The sequence below is a fragment of the Rattus norvegicus genome, chromosome 10 (assembly GCF_036323735.1).
Source record: "Rattus norvegicus strain BN/NHsdMcwi chromosome 10, GRCr8, whole genome shotgun sequence".
Classification (NCBI taxonomy): Eukaryota; Metazoa; Chordata; class Mammalia; order Rodentia; family Muridae; genus Rattus; species Rattus norvegicus.
This window is the reverse complement of record NC_086028.1, coordinates 61745978-61759625: the sequence shown is the minus strand read 5'-3', so window position 1 is coordinate 61759625 and position 13648 is coordinate 61745978. Positions and strand designations below refer to the sequence as shown.

The 13648-nt window shown below is 45.2% G+C and overlaps 1 protein-coding gene across 1 annotated transcript; it reads right to left on the bottom strand.

The window, feature by feature from the left end:
• Positions 1 to 181: 181 nt before the first annotated feature.
• On the bottom strand, positions 182 to 7940 carry Timm22 (translocase of inner mitochondrial membrane 22). Its single transcript, NM_032618.1, has 4 exons — positions 7697 to 7940; positions 5195 to 5391; positions 4024 to 4096; positions 182 to 1468 (listed from the first exon to the last, which is right to left on the bottom strand). The coding sequence occupies exons 1-4, from the start codon at positions 7926 to 7928 to the stop codon at positions 1392 to 1394; spliced, it is 579 nt and encodes a 192-aa protein (NP_116007.1). The 5' UTR covers positions 7929 to 7940; the 3' UTR covers positions 182 to 1391.
• Positions 7941 to 13648: the final 5708 nt, after the last annotated feature.

Sequence of the window (13648 nt, the reverse complement as noted above, 5' to 3'; positions counted from 1 at the left end):
GAGGAAGAAAGCCAAGGGGAAAGGGTTACTATATGGCAGGGAAAAGACTGAACGCTGGCTGGAGGAAGCCGCTTACAGGCCGCGGCTGAGCCTCCTACACAGCCGACAGGAGGTAAGGCCTGAGCACATTAGTTCCACTTTCACTCACACGTACAGTAAAACAGTCCAGCAGCACAGCCCAGACATAAAAGGCTCGTTTTCTGCCATGGTATAATTAGGCTGAACTGTTGAACAACAACAAACCCCACCAAAAGCCAAAGAAAAGCTTAATGGAGAACAAGGGTGGTGGCGAACAGGCCTTCACCACTGATCTGGGCCAGTAGCTACAGTATGACTCAGCCGCAGGATGACTACAGCAAGACACACATGGACCTTTCAACTGGGCCGGGGCCCGAGACTAAGGGGTCATAAGCAGTAGAAATGACCATCAGCCAACCCAATGCCTCTGAGGAGGCAGAGGAGTTACCAGCATGTCGCAATACATCCAGGAACATGGCTAGACTTTCTAGGGAGAGGCCTAGCTGAATGGCTGTGGTAACAAAGACAGTTTCCACAGATGCTGACAGCAGCACTCCTGAGTTCCTTTGAGGTTTCCTCATCTTTCCACTGGACTTATCGGTCTTTGGGCCAGTTGGCATCTTTTGACAGACGTGTGAAATCTGAAAAACTAGCTCCTTATAACAGTACATATGCTCTTAAAAAAATGGGTATTTTGCGTGCAAGTATGTATGTCTGTGTACCACTCAGGTGCCTGGTGTCCTCAGAGGTCAGAAGAGGACCTTAGATCCCTGGAACTAGAGTTACAGATGGTTGGAAGCCACAAAGTAGGTGCTGGGAACCAAATCTGGGACCTCTGGAATAGCAGCTATTAACTATTATTAACTGTCGAGCCACCTTACCAGCCCATATACATATTTTTAACAAGGACAGCAAAGATACTGGAATTACATAATCGCCTGGGTGGCGTGAGTTTACTTTGCCCTGTCCTGGAACTCAAGATGGATGCTTGCACAACACAGTTTGAAGGAAGAGGTGGCTATGGGCGAACACTGACACCTCCCTGTTCACAGCTGGAGAGTTGAACAAGGTCAGAACTGAGCTTGGTTCACACTTAATTCTTTTAACAGTGCACACACTGCCTCCTGATCTGTTCACTGCAAGGAGACAATTGCGCATACCATCTCTCCTGAGAAACCTGGTTGGAATTCAGAAGTAGACAGCATGGTTGCTCAGATGGCTGGAGAGAGAGAGCAACAGGAGTGTCCCTCCCACTGCCTACTGTAGAGGGAAACAACTGGCTTCACCCCTGAAGCAATGGCAAGTGTGCAGGAACTGCTCCAAAGGACAGCCCTGAAGGTGGCTGGCGTCCTCTTCCTTTCAGGCTATTTCTTTCACCGTAGGTAATAATCGATTGCAGCAGAGAAAGCAGCAAAACCTCCACAACCTATGGCCCCGGCCTTTACTCCAGCTGCAAAGCAAACACAAGCAGCGTTACCACCGTGGCAGGTGCTGAGTTGGGACTGTACTTGTAAGTTTGTACCACAGATGCAAAGAAGCCAATTTAAGAGCATTAAATCATTCAACTGTAATGCCTCATTAAGATTTCAATGAAGCGGGGCTGGGGATTTAGCTCAGTGGTAGAGCGCTTACCTAGGAAGCGCAAGGCCCTGGGTTCGATCCCCAGCTCCGAAAAAAAGAACCAAAAAAAAAAAAAAAAAAAAAAAAAAAGATTTCAATGAAGCGGGTCTGGAGAGACGGTTCAAGCAGTTAAGAGTGCTAGCTACTCTTCCCAAAGATCTCGGTTCAATACCCAGCACCTACATGGCAGCTCACAACTGTCTATAGGTCAAGTTCCAGGATATCTGGCACCCTCATGCAGACTAATGCACATGAAATAAAAATAAATCATAAAAAGATTTCAATGAAGCAACATATCCCATCCAAACCAGTGTGCCTTATCCAATTATACATTTGCTTAGCTTTTCTCATTCCAAACAGTTACTGTGTCTAGTCATATGGAACTAGCCCTTCACAGTCAGGAAACTGGTTAAGGGAAGCAGCCCTTGGAATCAAATGAAAGCATATGGCCTTATACCCTGATCTGTTTATGGAATAAATTCCTGGGAAGGTGATCAAAGCAATCCTGGGGGCTGGGGGGCTGAGCTCACAGCCCTGAAGAAGCTACACTATGGAAGGCCAAAAGAGAAGCCTCTCTGCCAACCAAACAAGGCTGTGAGGAGCTAGTGCAGCCTTAATGACAACAAATCACTGGCTCTTAGAAGATGAGAGGCTTTTGTTCTGGGTAACTCAAGCTGTGAATGATGGAGAGTGGCCCAGGAATACATTCTGCCTCCAGGAGCACTCAAGTGCTTGAGGCCAATGCTGCACACTTGAACAGGGATGGGGTGGGGGATGATTTCTTTCTAGCTGATGACCTAACATTCCTAGGATATCTGCACTTAGCTTTCTTCTGTCCCGTCCTCCTTTTTCATCTATACTTTTTTGTTTTTCTTTTGTTATTTGAGACAGGGTTTCTCTGTGTAGCTCTGACTGTCCTGGAACTTGATCTGTAGACCATGTTGGCCTCAAAACTCACAGAGATCTACTTGCCTCTGCCTCCCGAGTGTGGGAGCAAAGGCATCCACCACCACCACCCGCGTCTGTGTGTGTGTGTGTGTGTGTGTGTGTACACATGGGTGCCTCTGGAGCTGCAGGTACAGGTAGCTGTGAGGGGCTCTGAGAACTAATTGCAAGAATAGTACATGCTCTAAACCTCTGGGCCGATCCACCTCTCCAACCAGCTGTATTGATTTTCTGAGACAAGGTCTCTTAACTCCTCCTGAGCACTGGGCTAATATGTATGTACCACCAATTCAGTGTGCACTCAGGTTTCAATTAATAGAAATCTAAGAGTCCCCAACTACAGAAAGACCCAGCTATTAAAATTCATGTACAAAATTAAACCCGAGCTGGGGCTGTAGCTTAGTATGAGAACTCATGCTTAGTGTTTTCAAGGTCTGGGTCTGGTCCCCAGAACTGTAAAACAAACAAACCCCCCAACAAGTGTATAAAATTAAGAAAAAAAAAGATGTTCAGACACTTGCAATGCCATGAAATGAATCTCAGCACATCTGAAAGTGTGGACAAATAGACTCTCAGGCTGAGTGACCTCGCTAGGCTTCCATGCTATGTACACACCGACAGCATTCACCACGAGCACGTCATCTCACACACTCAATATGCAAGCTCTTTCTCTAGGAAAGATCAGGCTCTGTGGTTAACTATGGGTAACTTCCCCATCCCAGGGGGCTTCTGACACAGCAGGAGACACTTTAGCTTTCCGATCTGAAGATTCTATGAGCATTCAGCCAAATGCACATGACGCTATTCTACACACCAGAAAGATTTACCTGGAGGGCTAGAGAGAGCTCAGCAGTTAAAAGAGCACTTGTTCCTTTCTCAGAGGGTGCAGGCTTGGTTCCCACCAGTCACATGGCTTACAACTGTCTGTAGTTCCAGTCCAGGGGACCTGATGCCAGACACAGATGTGGGGCACAGACATATATACAGGCAAAATGCCCATACAAAATAAAGTTTTCTTTAAAAAATAAAAATAGAAGGCTGGACAGAGATGGCTCAGTGGTTAAGAGCACTAACTGCTCTTCCAGAGGTCTTGAGTTCAATTCCCAGCAACCACATGGTGGTTCACAGCCATCTGTAATGGGATCTGATGCCCTCTTCTGGTGTGTCTGAAAACAGCTACAGTGTACTCATACATAAATAAATAATTCTTTAAAATAAATAAATTAAAAAAACAACTTTATGTGCTTATGTGTCAAGGATGAGAAAGCCCAGCATGGATGATCTGAGATACTAGCAAGAACCGAGTTTACACAGAAGCAGCAGGGATTTGTCAGAGGGAAGGAATATCAAGCATCCTTAGAACATTCATGTTGGGAAATGTCAACATCACCACTTTGTCCCAGACCACAAAAGAAAAGCACTCGAGAGCTGTTTACCGACCTCTGAAGCCGATGGCTCCACCAGTGATGCAGCCGCTGATGACGCTGTTCTTCCAGTCTGACTTCCCCCGGTACTGTGGGGGGAGAAACGCTGTTTAGAGCCAGGGGACTGAGCCAGACAAGGCCGAGGAAGAAAACACAGCGCTCCCAGCTGCCCAGTTTAGTCCTGCTCAAACCTTTATTTCAAAAGGGCTGTTCCTAAATTGTATGTGCTTATACATGGTTCCTGCAGGTGGCACCAGAGAGCTAAAGTCAAGTCTAGCATTTGGGAAGCAAAATTTCCGTATATTCTCCAGGATAATTTTATTAATTACAATGACCTGAATTGGGGATGTAGTCCAGGTCAAGCCCTTGCCTAGTATACATAAAGCCCTAAGTTCAATCCCCAGTACCAAATAAATAAGATAAACAAAACAAAAACCCACTTGCCTACAGAAGATTTTTAAAAATGTGCAAAATCCACATAATATGTAAAAAGTTCACATTAGGGACTATTTTTTGGATGAACAATCTAGATTAAAATTGACATTTTTAAATGTTTGTGTTGAGGCAAGGTCTTTCCAGCCCAGCCTGGTCCAGATCTCATGATCCTCCGCTTCAGTTCCTGAGTGCTAAAGCTGCAAATATGGACCACATTTCTGATAGCATTCTGAAGGAACACCTCGAACACCGCTCTTTTTAAAAGCTGTGCAATGGGCTGGGTGTGCTGGCACGTGCCTTTAATCCCATCCCTGCACTCAGGAGATAGACAGGAGGATCTAGTGAGTTCCAGCCATTCAGGGTTACACTGTAAGACCCTGTTTCAAAAAAGGAGGGTGTGTGGCTGGAGAGATGGCTTGGTAGTTAAGAGCACTGGCTTTTCTCCCAGAAAGACCCTGGTTCAATTCTCTAGACTTACATGGCAGCTAGCAACTGTCTGTAACTCCAGTCCTAAGAGACCAGATACGCTCCTCTGGCATCCTCAGGCCCCAGGTACACGCATGATGCACATACATAGCAGGTAAAACATTCACATTCACATTCACATTCACACACACACACACACACACACACACACACACACACACACACACACACCCAAGCGTTTTTAAATGATTTAAAAAAAAAAAAGATAATTAAAAAGTGTACAAGGGCAACAGGAAGAGCTTTCTTAAGAAGCAAGAGGCACTTACAGACTCTACCAGACACTCAGTACAGGAAAACATGGCACCCACAATGGCAAAATTTTTGGCATAGGACATTCCTCTCTGTCCCATGTCCTTCAGGACTTCTCTTGCAGTTGGTGTCCGGTAAGGGTCCTTGGGGTCAAAGCCCACGTTGGTATCAATGCCAGCAGTAAAGACACCAAATGCGCCTCCCAAGACAAATCCTAGAGGTAAGCAGAGATAAGAGTTCTTTTGCACATTCTCTAGTTTACCATTTGGGGATGGTAACTGAAGATGGCCTTTCTGGTCTCTTGGCACTCGGTCCTGATCCGGCTTTCCTCACAGTACAGTCGGAGTCTACCCCCACAACTCCTCTAGGATTTATGCCTTTCAGCTTTAACCCTGTTCTTCAGCTACCAACGTTGTATATGACCTGTAACAACACTCATACAGTCACTCAGTAAGGAAGCATCATGTCCCCGCTACTCTGGAATATTCCTTATTTTTCATAGTAACTTGTGAGGTAGATGTTACTATCTCCCCTTCCTGGCTTTTCTGTTTGAGGGCCTCACTACATAATCCCGCTGGCCTCGAACCTGACACTGTAGAACAGGCAAGCTCCAACTCCAGAGGTTCATTTGCCTTTGCTTCCCAAGAGCTTGGATTAAAGGTTCTGAAACCACCATCCACCCTGCCTCTCTAAACCAAACCCTGGAGAGGTTAAGTAACTGTCTTCAGAGTCACATGAATATTAAACATGGAATCCTATGTTTCTGTCAACAAATGCCTTGTCTGAGCCTTCTTTTGTCTGTGAGTGTAGGCCAGAGTGGGTGCCATTCCTCAGGAATTACCCACCAATTTCTTTTTGTTGTTGTTGTTTGTTTGTTTGTTTTCTAAGACAGGGTCTCTCTGTGTAACAGCCCTGGCTATCCTGCCTCTTCCTCTCCAGTGCTGGGCTTAAAGGCCCCATAGCCTCACCCAGCCATACCTGGCTTTTTTACATAGATGCTGGGTTCTGAACTCAGACCTTCATGTTTGCATGATAAGCACTTTACCAACTGGGCTTTCTCCCCAGCCATTTCTGTATGATGTCTTTTCAAGATGATCACCTCAAGATCAATGTAAGCTCAATGAAGCTAGACCCCTCCTCTCCTGGTCTTGCTTTCTAATCACTTCAGCTCCAAAACTCTATCTCTTCTTTCTACTTATTTGTTTGTTTTGATTTTTTAAATATTTATTTATTTATTTATTTTATGTATATGAGTACACTGTAGCAGACACACCAGAAGAGGGCATCAGATCCCATTACAGATGGTTGTGAGACACCCTGTGGTTGCTGGGAGTTGAACTCAGACCTTTGGAAGAGCAGTCCATACTCTTAACCACTGAGTCATCTCTCCAGCCTGGTTGTTTTGGTTTTTGAATTAGTTTCTCAGGGCTGGAGAGATGGCTCAGTGGTTAAGAGCACTGACTGTTCTTCCAGAGGTCCTGAGTTCAATTCCCAGCAACCACATGGTGGCTCACTACCATCTATAATGAGATCTGATGCCCTCTTCTGGTGTGTCTGAAGACAACTACAGTGTATCCATATACATCAAATAAATAAGTCTTAAAAAAAAAAAAAAGAATCAGTTTCTCTATTATGTAGCCCTGACTTTCCTGGAATTCACTCTATAGACTAGGCTGACCTGGAACTCTTGAGATCTGACTGCCTCTTCCTCCCCACTATTTAAGATTTGAACTCCTGTATTTTTAAAATGTTCTTCATTCTTAACGAAATTTAAACTCATCTACAAATAAACAACCTTTTTACCTGTACACTATAAGTATGCTGTACATTCTCAAACCCTGGAAGATTAATATGTGTATGTGTGTGTGTGTGTGTGTGTGTGTGTGTGTGTGTGTGTGTGTTGTTAACATCCATCCCAGCCTCACCCCGACTAATCACACTGGCCTTCGCTGTTTTTTGTTTTTGTTTTTGTTTTTGTTTTTTTTTAATTCTGAGACAGGGTGTCTCTATGTAGTCCTCCCTGTCTGTCTGTCTCTGCCCACCACCACCACTCCCAGTGCTGGGGTTAAAGGCTTGGGCCACCATCACCCAGTAATAATTTCCAAACTCCAAACTCCTGCCTTGAGGACCTTTGCATTTGCAACTCTACAGCATTCTTCTCTTTGCGTCCTAATATTCTCCTTCAGGGCTCCTGTCGCTTTCATCCATATTCCTTCTGCCGGGCACCTGACCGTTACATAGTAACAACTTAATGAATGAACGAACGAACGAACGAACGAACGAACGAACGAATAAAACGAAGAAAAGAAAGCAACAATTTAGGAACCTGCAGACCCTGACTGTGAATGTTAATCTCAGGGTCAAGAGCGGCATCTCCGGGTTCAAGGAGTCAGCCAGCCCGGGAGCGATCAAGGTCGAGATGCACAGGTTCCTCGCCTCCCAGGCGCGTGGTCTTAGCAAGGAACCTTAAAGTTCTCCAAGCCCTCAGCCTCCCAAGGGTCCCACAAGCCTCGCCTCACCTCCCACACAGGCCAGCACAGCCTTGAAGGCGCAACTTTCCATCGCCCTCTCGATCATCTTCTGCTCCTCGCTCTTGGCAGGACTCGGGATCCCGCCCAGACTGCCAGGCTCCAGAAGCCGTGGCTGACGCTTGTCGCCCACCAGGTGCTGAAGAAGAAGGCTGTACTGCAACGGAGCTTCGGCGGAACCCGCCGCCTCAGGAGCTGAAGCCCCAGCCTTGGCGGCCGCCATGACTGTACGGGCTCTAGTACCTTTCACGTCGTATTTCCCACAGCCGATTCCACATGCTAACCGAGGAGTCCGGCCAGCCTAACGACAACGGCAGATTCGCCACACTGAGGAAGCTGTAGAAGCAAGAGTCAGCCTTTGCATCAGCGTCGAGGAAGCTATCACGTTTCCTCAACGCCTCTTTAAACAGTGAACCAAGTTTGTAAGGCATTGCTAAAAACTCTGACAAGGTTTAGTAGCTCAAGAACACCCCTCAACTAGGGGCTCCATTGCGGTGCGTGCCGGGATTTGTAGTTCTAATTCGAATGTCCAACTGTATTTCCCAGAAAGCCGTGCGCACTCGCTGGCTTTGCTACTTCCTTTGAAAGCTCGTCTGAGAAGCGGCCGAAGAGAAGTCGGATCCTGTTAGGCTGCAGTTCGTCGAACTTGCAGCAGGGGACGCACGTGTCCGCTTTGTTGCCAGGCCATAAAGCAGAGCTCCAGCTACTACAGTCACTAGAACCACAGACTGGTTTACATTCTGAGATCGAATGTACGCCCTTTGTATGAAAGTGTTGAAACATGACATAAATGTGTTCAAAAAGCATTTTATTACATATTTATTAAGCCTTTAAGGAAGAATAAAGAAGGCCAACAAATGTGAGTGGTGGTCTAGCACGCCTTAAAGCCCAGACAGGCAGATCTCTTGAGTTTGAAGCCAGCCTACTAGTCTACAGAGTGAGTTCCAGGGCAGCTGGGGCTCCACAGAGAAACCATTAAGGAGAGAGAGAGAGAGAGAGAGAGAGAGAGAGAGAGAGAGAGAGAGAGAGAGAGAGAGAGAGAGAGAGAGAGAGAGAGAAGAGAAGAGAAGAGAAGAGGAGAGGAGAGGAGAGGAGAGAGAGAGAGAGAGAGAGAGAGACCAAGTACAGAGTATTGCATAGGGTACTAATGGCATACGACTATGGTAACAATGGAAGATGTCAAACCCCATGGCTGGTAGTTGCCGGGTGTGGTGGTGCACTTGGAGAGATCTGCCTGCCTCCAGAGTGTTGGGATCGAAGGCGTGTGCCACTACACCAGGCAACTTGGAATCGTTAATGCTTTGTGGTTTTTAGTGTTAGAGAGCTAAGTTTGAACTTTTTGAAACTCATTTCTTTCTAGATGCCATCCTTGTTTGTTTGTTTGTTTGTTTGTTTGTTTGAAGCAGGGGTTCCCTGTGTAGCCCTGGCTTCTTGGGGAACTCACTCTGTAGACCGGGCTGGCCTCAAACTCAGAGGTCTGCCTTGCTTTGCCTCTGAGTGCTGGGATCAAAGGCGTTGATCACCAACCATCCTATTTCTAGATGCCATTCTTGTACCTCAGTCAATGGCCAAGTGTTAGAAAATGTTGCTCCTATTACATCTTCTTTTTGATCCTGGCCTTAGTAGTGGATCTGTGATTTCCTCATTGAGAAGAAAAGATTTTCTGGGCTGCTCAGTGACAGATCCTCAGATTCTAGCCTGTTTCTGGTGAGTGGTCCAATATTCCTGGATCACATTTCCTATATGCCAACATTGCCGGAGAGTTGTTTTTTGTTTTGTTTTGTTTTTTTTTTTTTTTTTTTTCCGGGGCTGGGGACCGAACCCAGGACCTTGCGCTTCCTAGTCAAGCGCTCTACCACTGAGCCAAATCCCCAACCCCTGTTTTTTTTATGTATGTGTGTGCACACACATGGGTGTGCAAGCGTGGGTGTCTGTGAAGGCCAGAAAAGAGCGCTGGATGTGGTACACACCCCTTAATCCAAGCACTTGGGAGGCAGAAGCTGGCTAATCGATCTCTCTTAGTTAGAGGTTAGCCTGGTCTACTTATCAAGTTACAGACTAACTAGGATGACATAGCAAACCTTATCTCAAAACAAACAAATACATGAAGTGTTTTTTTTTCTTGTTTAGATTCTCTTCCGTTCCATAACAGAATGCTGATGGTCCAAATTAAAATATTTTAAGACTTTTTAAAAAACAAGCCAGCGTGATTCCAATTTTTAAAAAAGATTTATTTATTTATTATACATAAGTACACTGTAGCTGTTCAGACACACCAGAAGAGGGTATCAGATCCCATTACAGATGGTCGTGAGCCACCATGTGGTTGCTGGGAATTGAACTCAGGATCTCTGGAAGAGCAGTCAGTGCTCTTAACCGCTGAGCCATCTCTCCAGCCCTATTTATTTTATTTTATATGTGTTTTGCCCACATGTATGTCTGTGGGCCATGTGTGTGCCTGGTGCCTGAGGAGGTCAGAAGAGGGCGTTGTTCACATCGAGTAGACTCAAGAGTTTGTTACCCTCTTTATTCAAAGATTTAGTCTGATGTAAGGAAGACATGCAGGTGCCACAGTGACAAAGGACAGACTCGCAACGGTTAATTTTATGAATCATTTGAGTAGTTCATGGAGATCTCAGCTCATTGGTTCAGCTTGATTCTGGGTATTGCTGTGAAGGGTCTCTTGGGTCAGATTAACATTTGAGTTAGATTGGTGGACAGATTAAAGCTAGTAGCCTCCCCCTGTGAGTGGATCTCATTCATTCCTTCGGAAGCCTGAATGCGACAAAGAGGCAGAGAAAGGGAAGTTCCTCTTTGATATTTAGACTTGAAGTCTGAGGAATTTACACCATTGGCTAGATTGGTCTCCGTCTGTCTAGCGCAGATCTTCTACAGACTTCTCTGATTTTGTGATGAGTCAGTTCCTAATAGTAAGCCAATCTCCCTCCTCCTCTCTAGTTCTGACTTATAGAAGTCAGTTCTTTCCAATAACCAAAGTTATCAAGTGATTGATGTGCCATAATTTAATCATCCTCATTGACACACAAGTAGGCTTTTCCTGTTTTTTCCATTTACACACACACACACACACACACACACACACACACACACACACACACACTATGCACATGTGTTAGCATACCTAAAAGCCAAGAACTGTGATATATGAATCATTTAAAAAAGTTTTAAGGGGTTGGAGAGATGGCTCAATGGTTAAGAGCACTGACTGCTCTTCCAGAGGTCCTGAGTTCAAATCCCAGCAACCACATGGTTGCTCACAACCATCAGTAATGAGATCTGATGCCCTCTTCTGGTGTGTCTGAAGACAGCTACAGTGTACACAGTATATATAAATATAACAAACAAATCTAAAAAAAAAAAAGTTGGATGTGGTGGTGCATACCTTTAATGCTAGTGCTTAGAAAGCAGAGACAAGGGGCTGGGGATTTAGCTCAGTGGTAGAGCGCTTACCTAGGAAGCGCAAGGCCCTGGGTTCGGTCCCCAGCTCCGAAAAAAAGAACCAAAAAAAAAAAAGAAAGCAGAGACAAGTGGATCCATGTGAGTTCAAGGCCAACATGGTCTATAAATTGAGTTCTGGGACAGCCAGGGCCACACAGAGAAACTCTTTGTCTTGAAAAAAAATGTTTTTGGAACAAGATGTTACTGGCCCTGAACTCAGGATGCCCTGCTTTGGAGGATCCTCCTAAATGCTGGGATTACAGGTGTGTGCCAGCATGCTGATATATGGATCTTTAGTTTTCAAAAGTTATTTTATGTGTATTTTTCCTGCATGCATATCTGTGTACCACATGTGTGCCTGGTATCTGAGGAGACCAGAATAGAACATCAGGTATCCCTTGGAAATGGAGTCACAGACAGTTGTGAGCCACCATATACGTGCTGGAGATTGCACCTGGGTCCTCTGGGAGAGCAGTAAGTTCTTTTAACTGCTTAGTCACATCTCCAGACCCAAATTTTTAGTTTAAAAAATGTGTGTGTGAGTATAATGTGTATGTGTGTGCATGTATGATGTGTATGTGTATGACGTGTGTGAGTACAGTATGCGTGTGGAAGTCAGAGACAACTTTGTGGTATCAATTGTCTCCTTCCAGTTTTACATAGGTTCCATGGATCAAACTCAGGTGTCTAGCTAGGCTCACATGGTGGACTGGCTAGTTTTATGTTAACTTGATATATGTTAGAGCATGTGGAAAGAGGCATTCTTAACAGAAAATGCCTCCATACAATTGGTCTGTAGGTGCCAGTCGGTGCTGGTGACTTTGGTCTGACTGGAGATGTCTATCTGTCTGACATGCTTTCAGACCTGTGAAACCACATACCCACTCAGGGACATTTCAAATGCGACTCAGGTGGGAAGATAAAACATTTTAACTCACTTTTAGAGTTTATTTTGAAACAGAACCTCCCTCTGTAGTACAGGCTGGCCTGGAATTTAGGATCACCCTGCTTTCACCCTCCTGACGGCTGGGATTACAGGAACACACCGTCACATTCATACATTTAAAAACAGGGTGCTAGGAGTGCTGGAGAGATGGCTCAGCACGGTTAAGAGCTCTAGAGAATTCATGTTTGGACCTCTATGTTTACATGGCGCACAATGCCCTGTAATACCAGGCGAATACACACACATGAATAAGACAATTTAGTGTTTTAAAGCAGGGTGTCATTGTGTAAGCCTGGCTATTGTAGAGCAGGTTGGCCTCAAACTCATAAAGATGTGCCTCCTGGGAAGATTGTCTTTATGACTTTCATTGGTTTACTTGATGATATTTTACAGACCTGAAAACTTACACAATATTTCTGTCTACTGTAAACACATTGAGAACTTCGGGGCATTTCTACTAGAAGCCTGAGGTTATATTCTGAATGGTCTTGTGTCATACACTTTGTTCTCTCTCTCTCTCTCTCTCTCTCTCTCTCTCTCTCTCTCTCTCTCTCTCTCTCTCTGTTATAGTAGAGGAAGCCCGTGTAATTAAAGCATTCTGTTGCATTCACTAATCTTTTGCGTCTTATGTGTTGGTAGAAGTTCCTCTCTTTCATTCTTCCATTAGATGGCGGCAGATACGAAAGAAATAACCTGCAAAGCCATGAAGGATAGCCAGTGGTTGGGTTTTCCTTTTAAAATGTCACTGTTTTTAGTAGCTGAACTGATACACATAAATGGTCCTTTTTTTTAAGTGTGTGTGTGTGTGTGTGTGTGTGTGTGTGTGTGTGTGTGTGATAGTATAGTTTGTCCTGTGTTTGTGCCTAGGAGACTTGCCACAGACCATTTGTTTAATCAGAGTTCTTTCCTTCCTAAGCATTGGAAAGCATCTTTCGAGATGGGGTAAAAAATTTTAGAATTTTCTCAACTACCAACAGACCTGAGATAAGCTATGAAGTCAGGAGAGCAGCCAACCCTGATTTGGAAACGCTGCGCCATCTGTTGCATACATTTACGGAAATGGAAGAGAGCCATTTCCCATCGGGGAATGGTTCCAGAGACCTGTGGACTGAAATCCCACACTGTGACTTGTAATCAGCCCACAAGTATTTATGAATTCTCTCTCTTGTGCCTGGCATCAGAAACAGAGAGGTGGCGCCCACCAGTCTACTTATAGTAGCAAGCACAAAACACACACATGACTGCTTGAACAAGACCTGGCCTGATATAGTGACATTGGGCGGTGATGATATTAAACCCTACAAGTTTTATACGAGGTCATTGGGGTTCAAAATCTCTTAGGGGTTAGTATTGGGAAGGGAGTAGGAGAGACTGGAAAAGAACAAAAATTGGAGAACTCTCCAGTGTGGAGAGGGTTTAGAAGTGGAAGGCGAGAGGAATTATAGGAGTAGGGGTGCAGCTTCGCACGGTTTGGAGCCTCGGAAGCGCCAGTTCGGGTGGCGGGGCGGGGGGCACCGTTCTCCGGCCTTAAGTCCAGG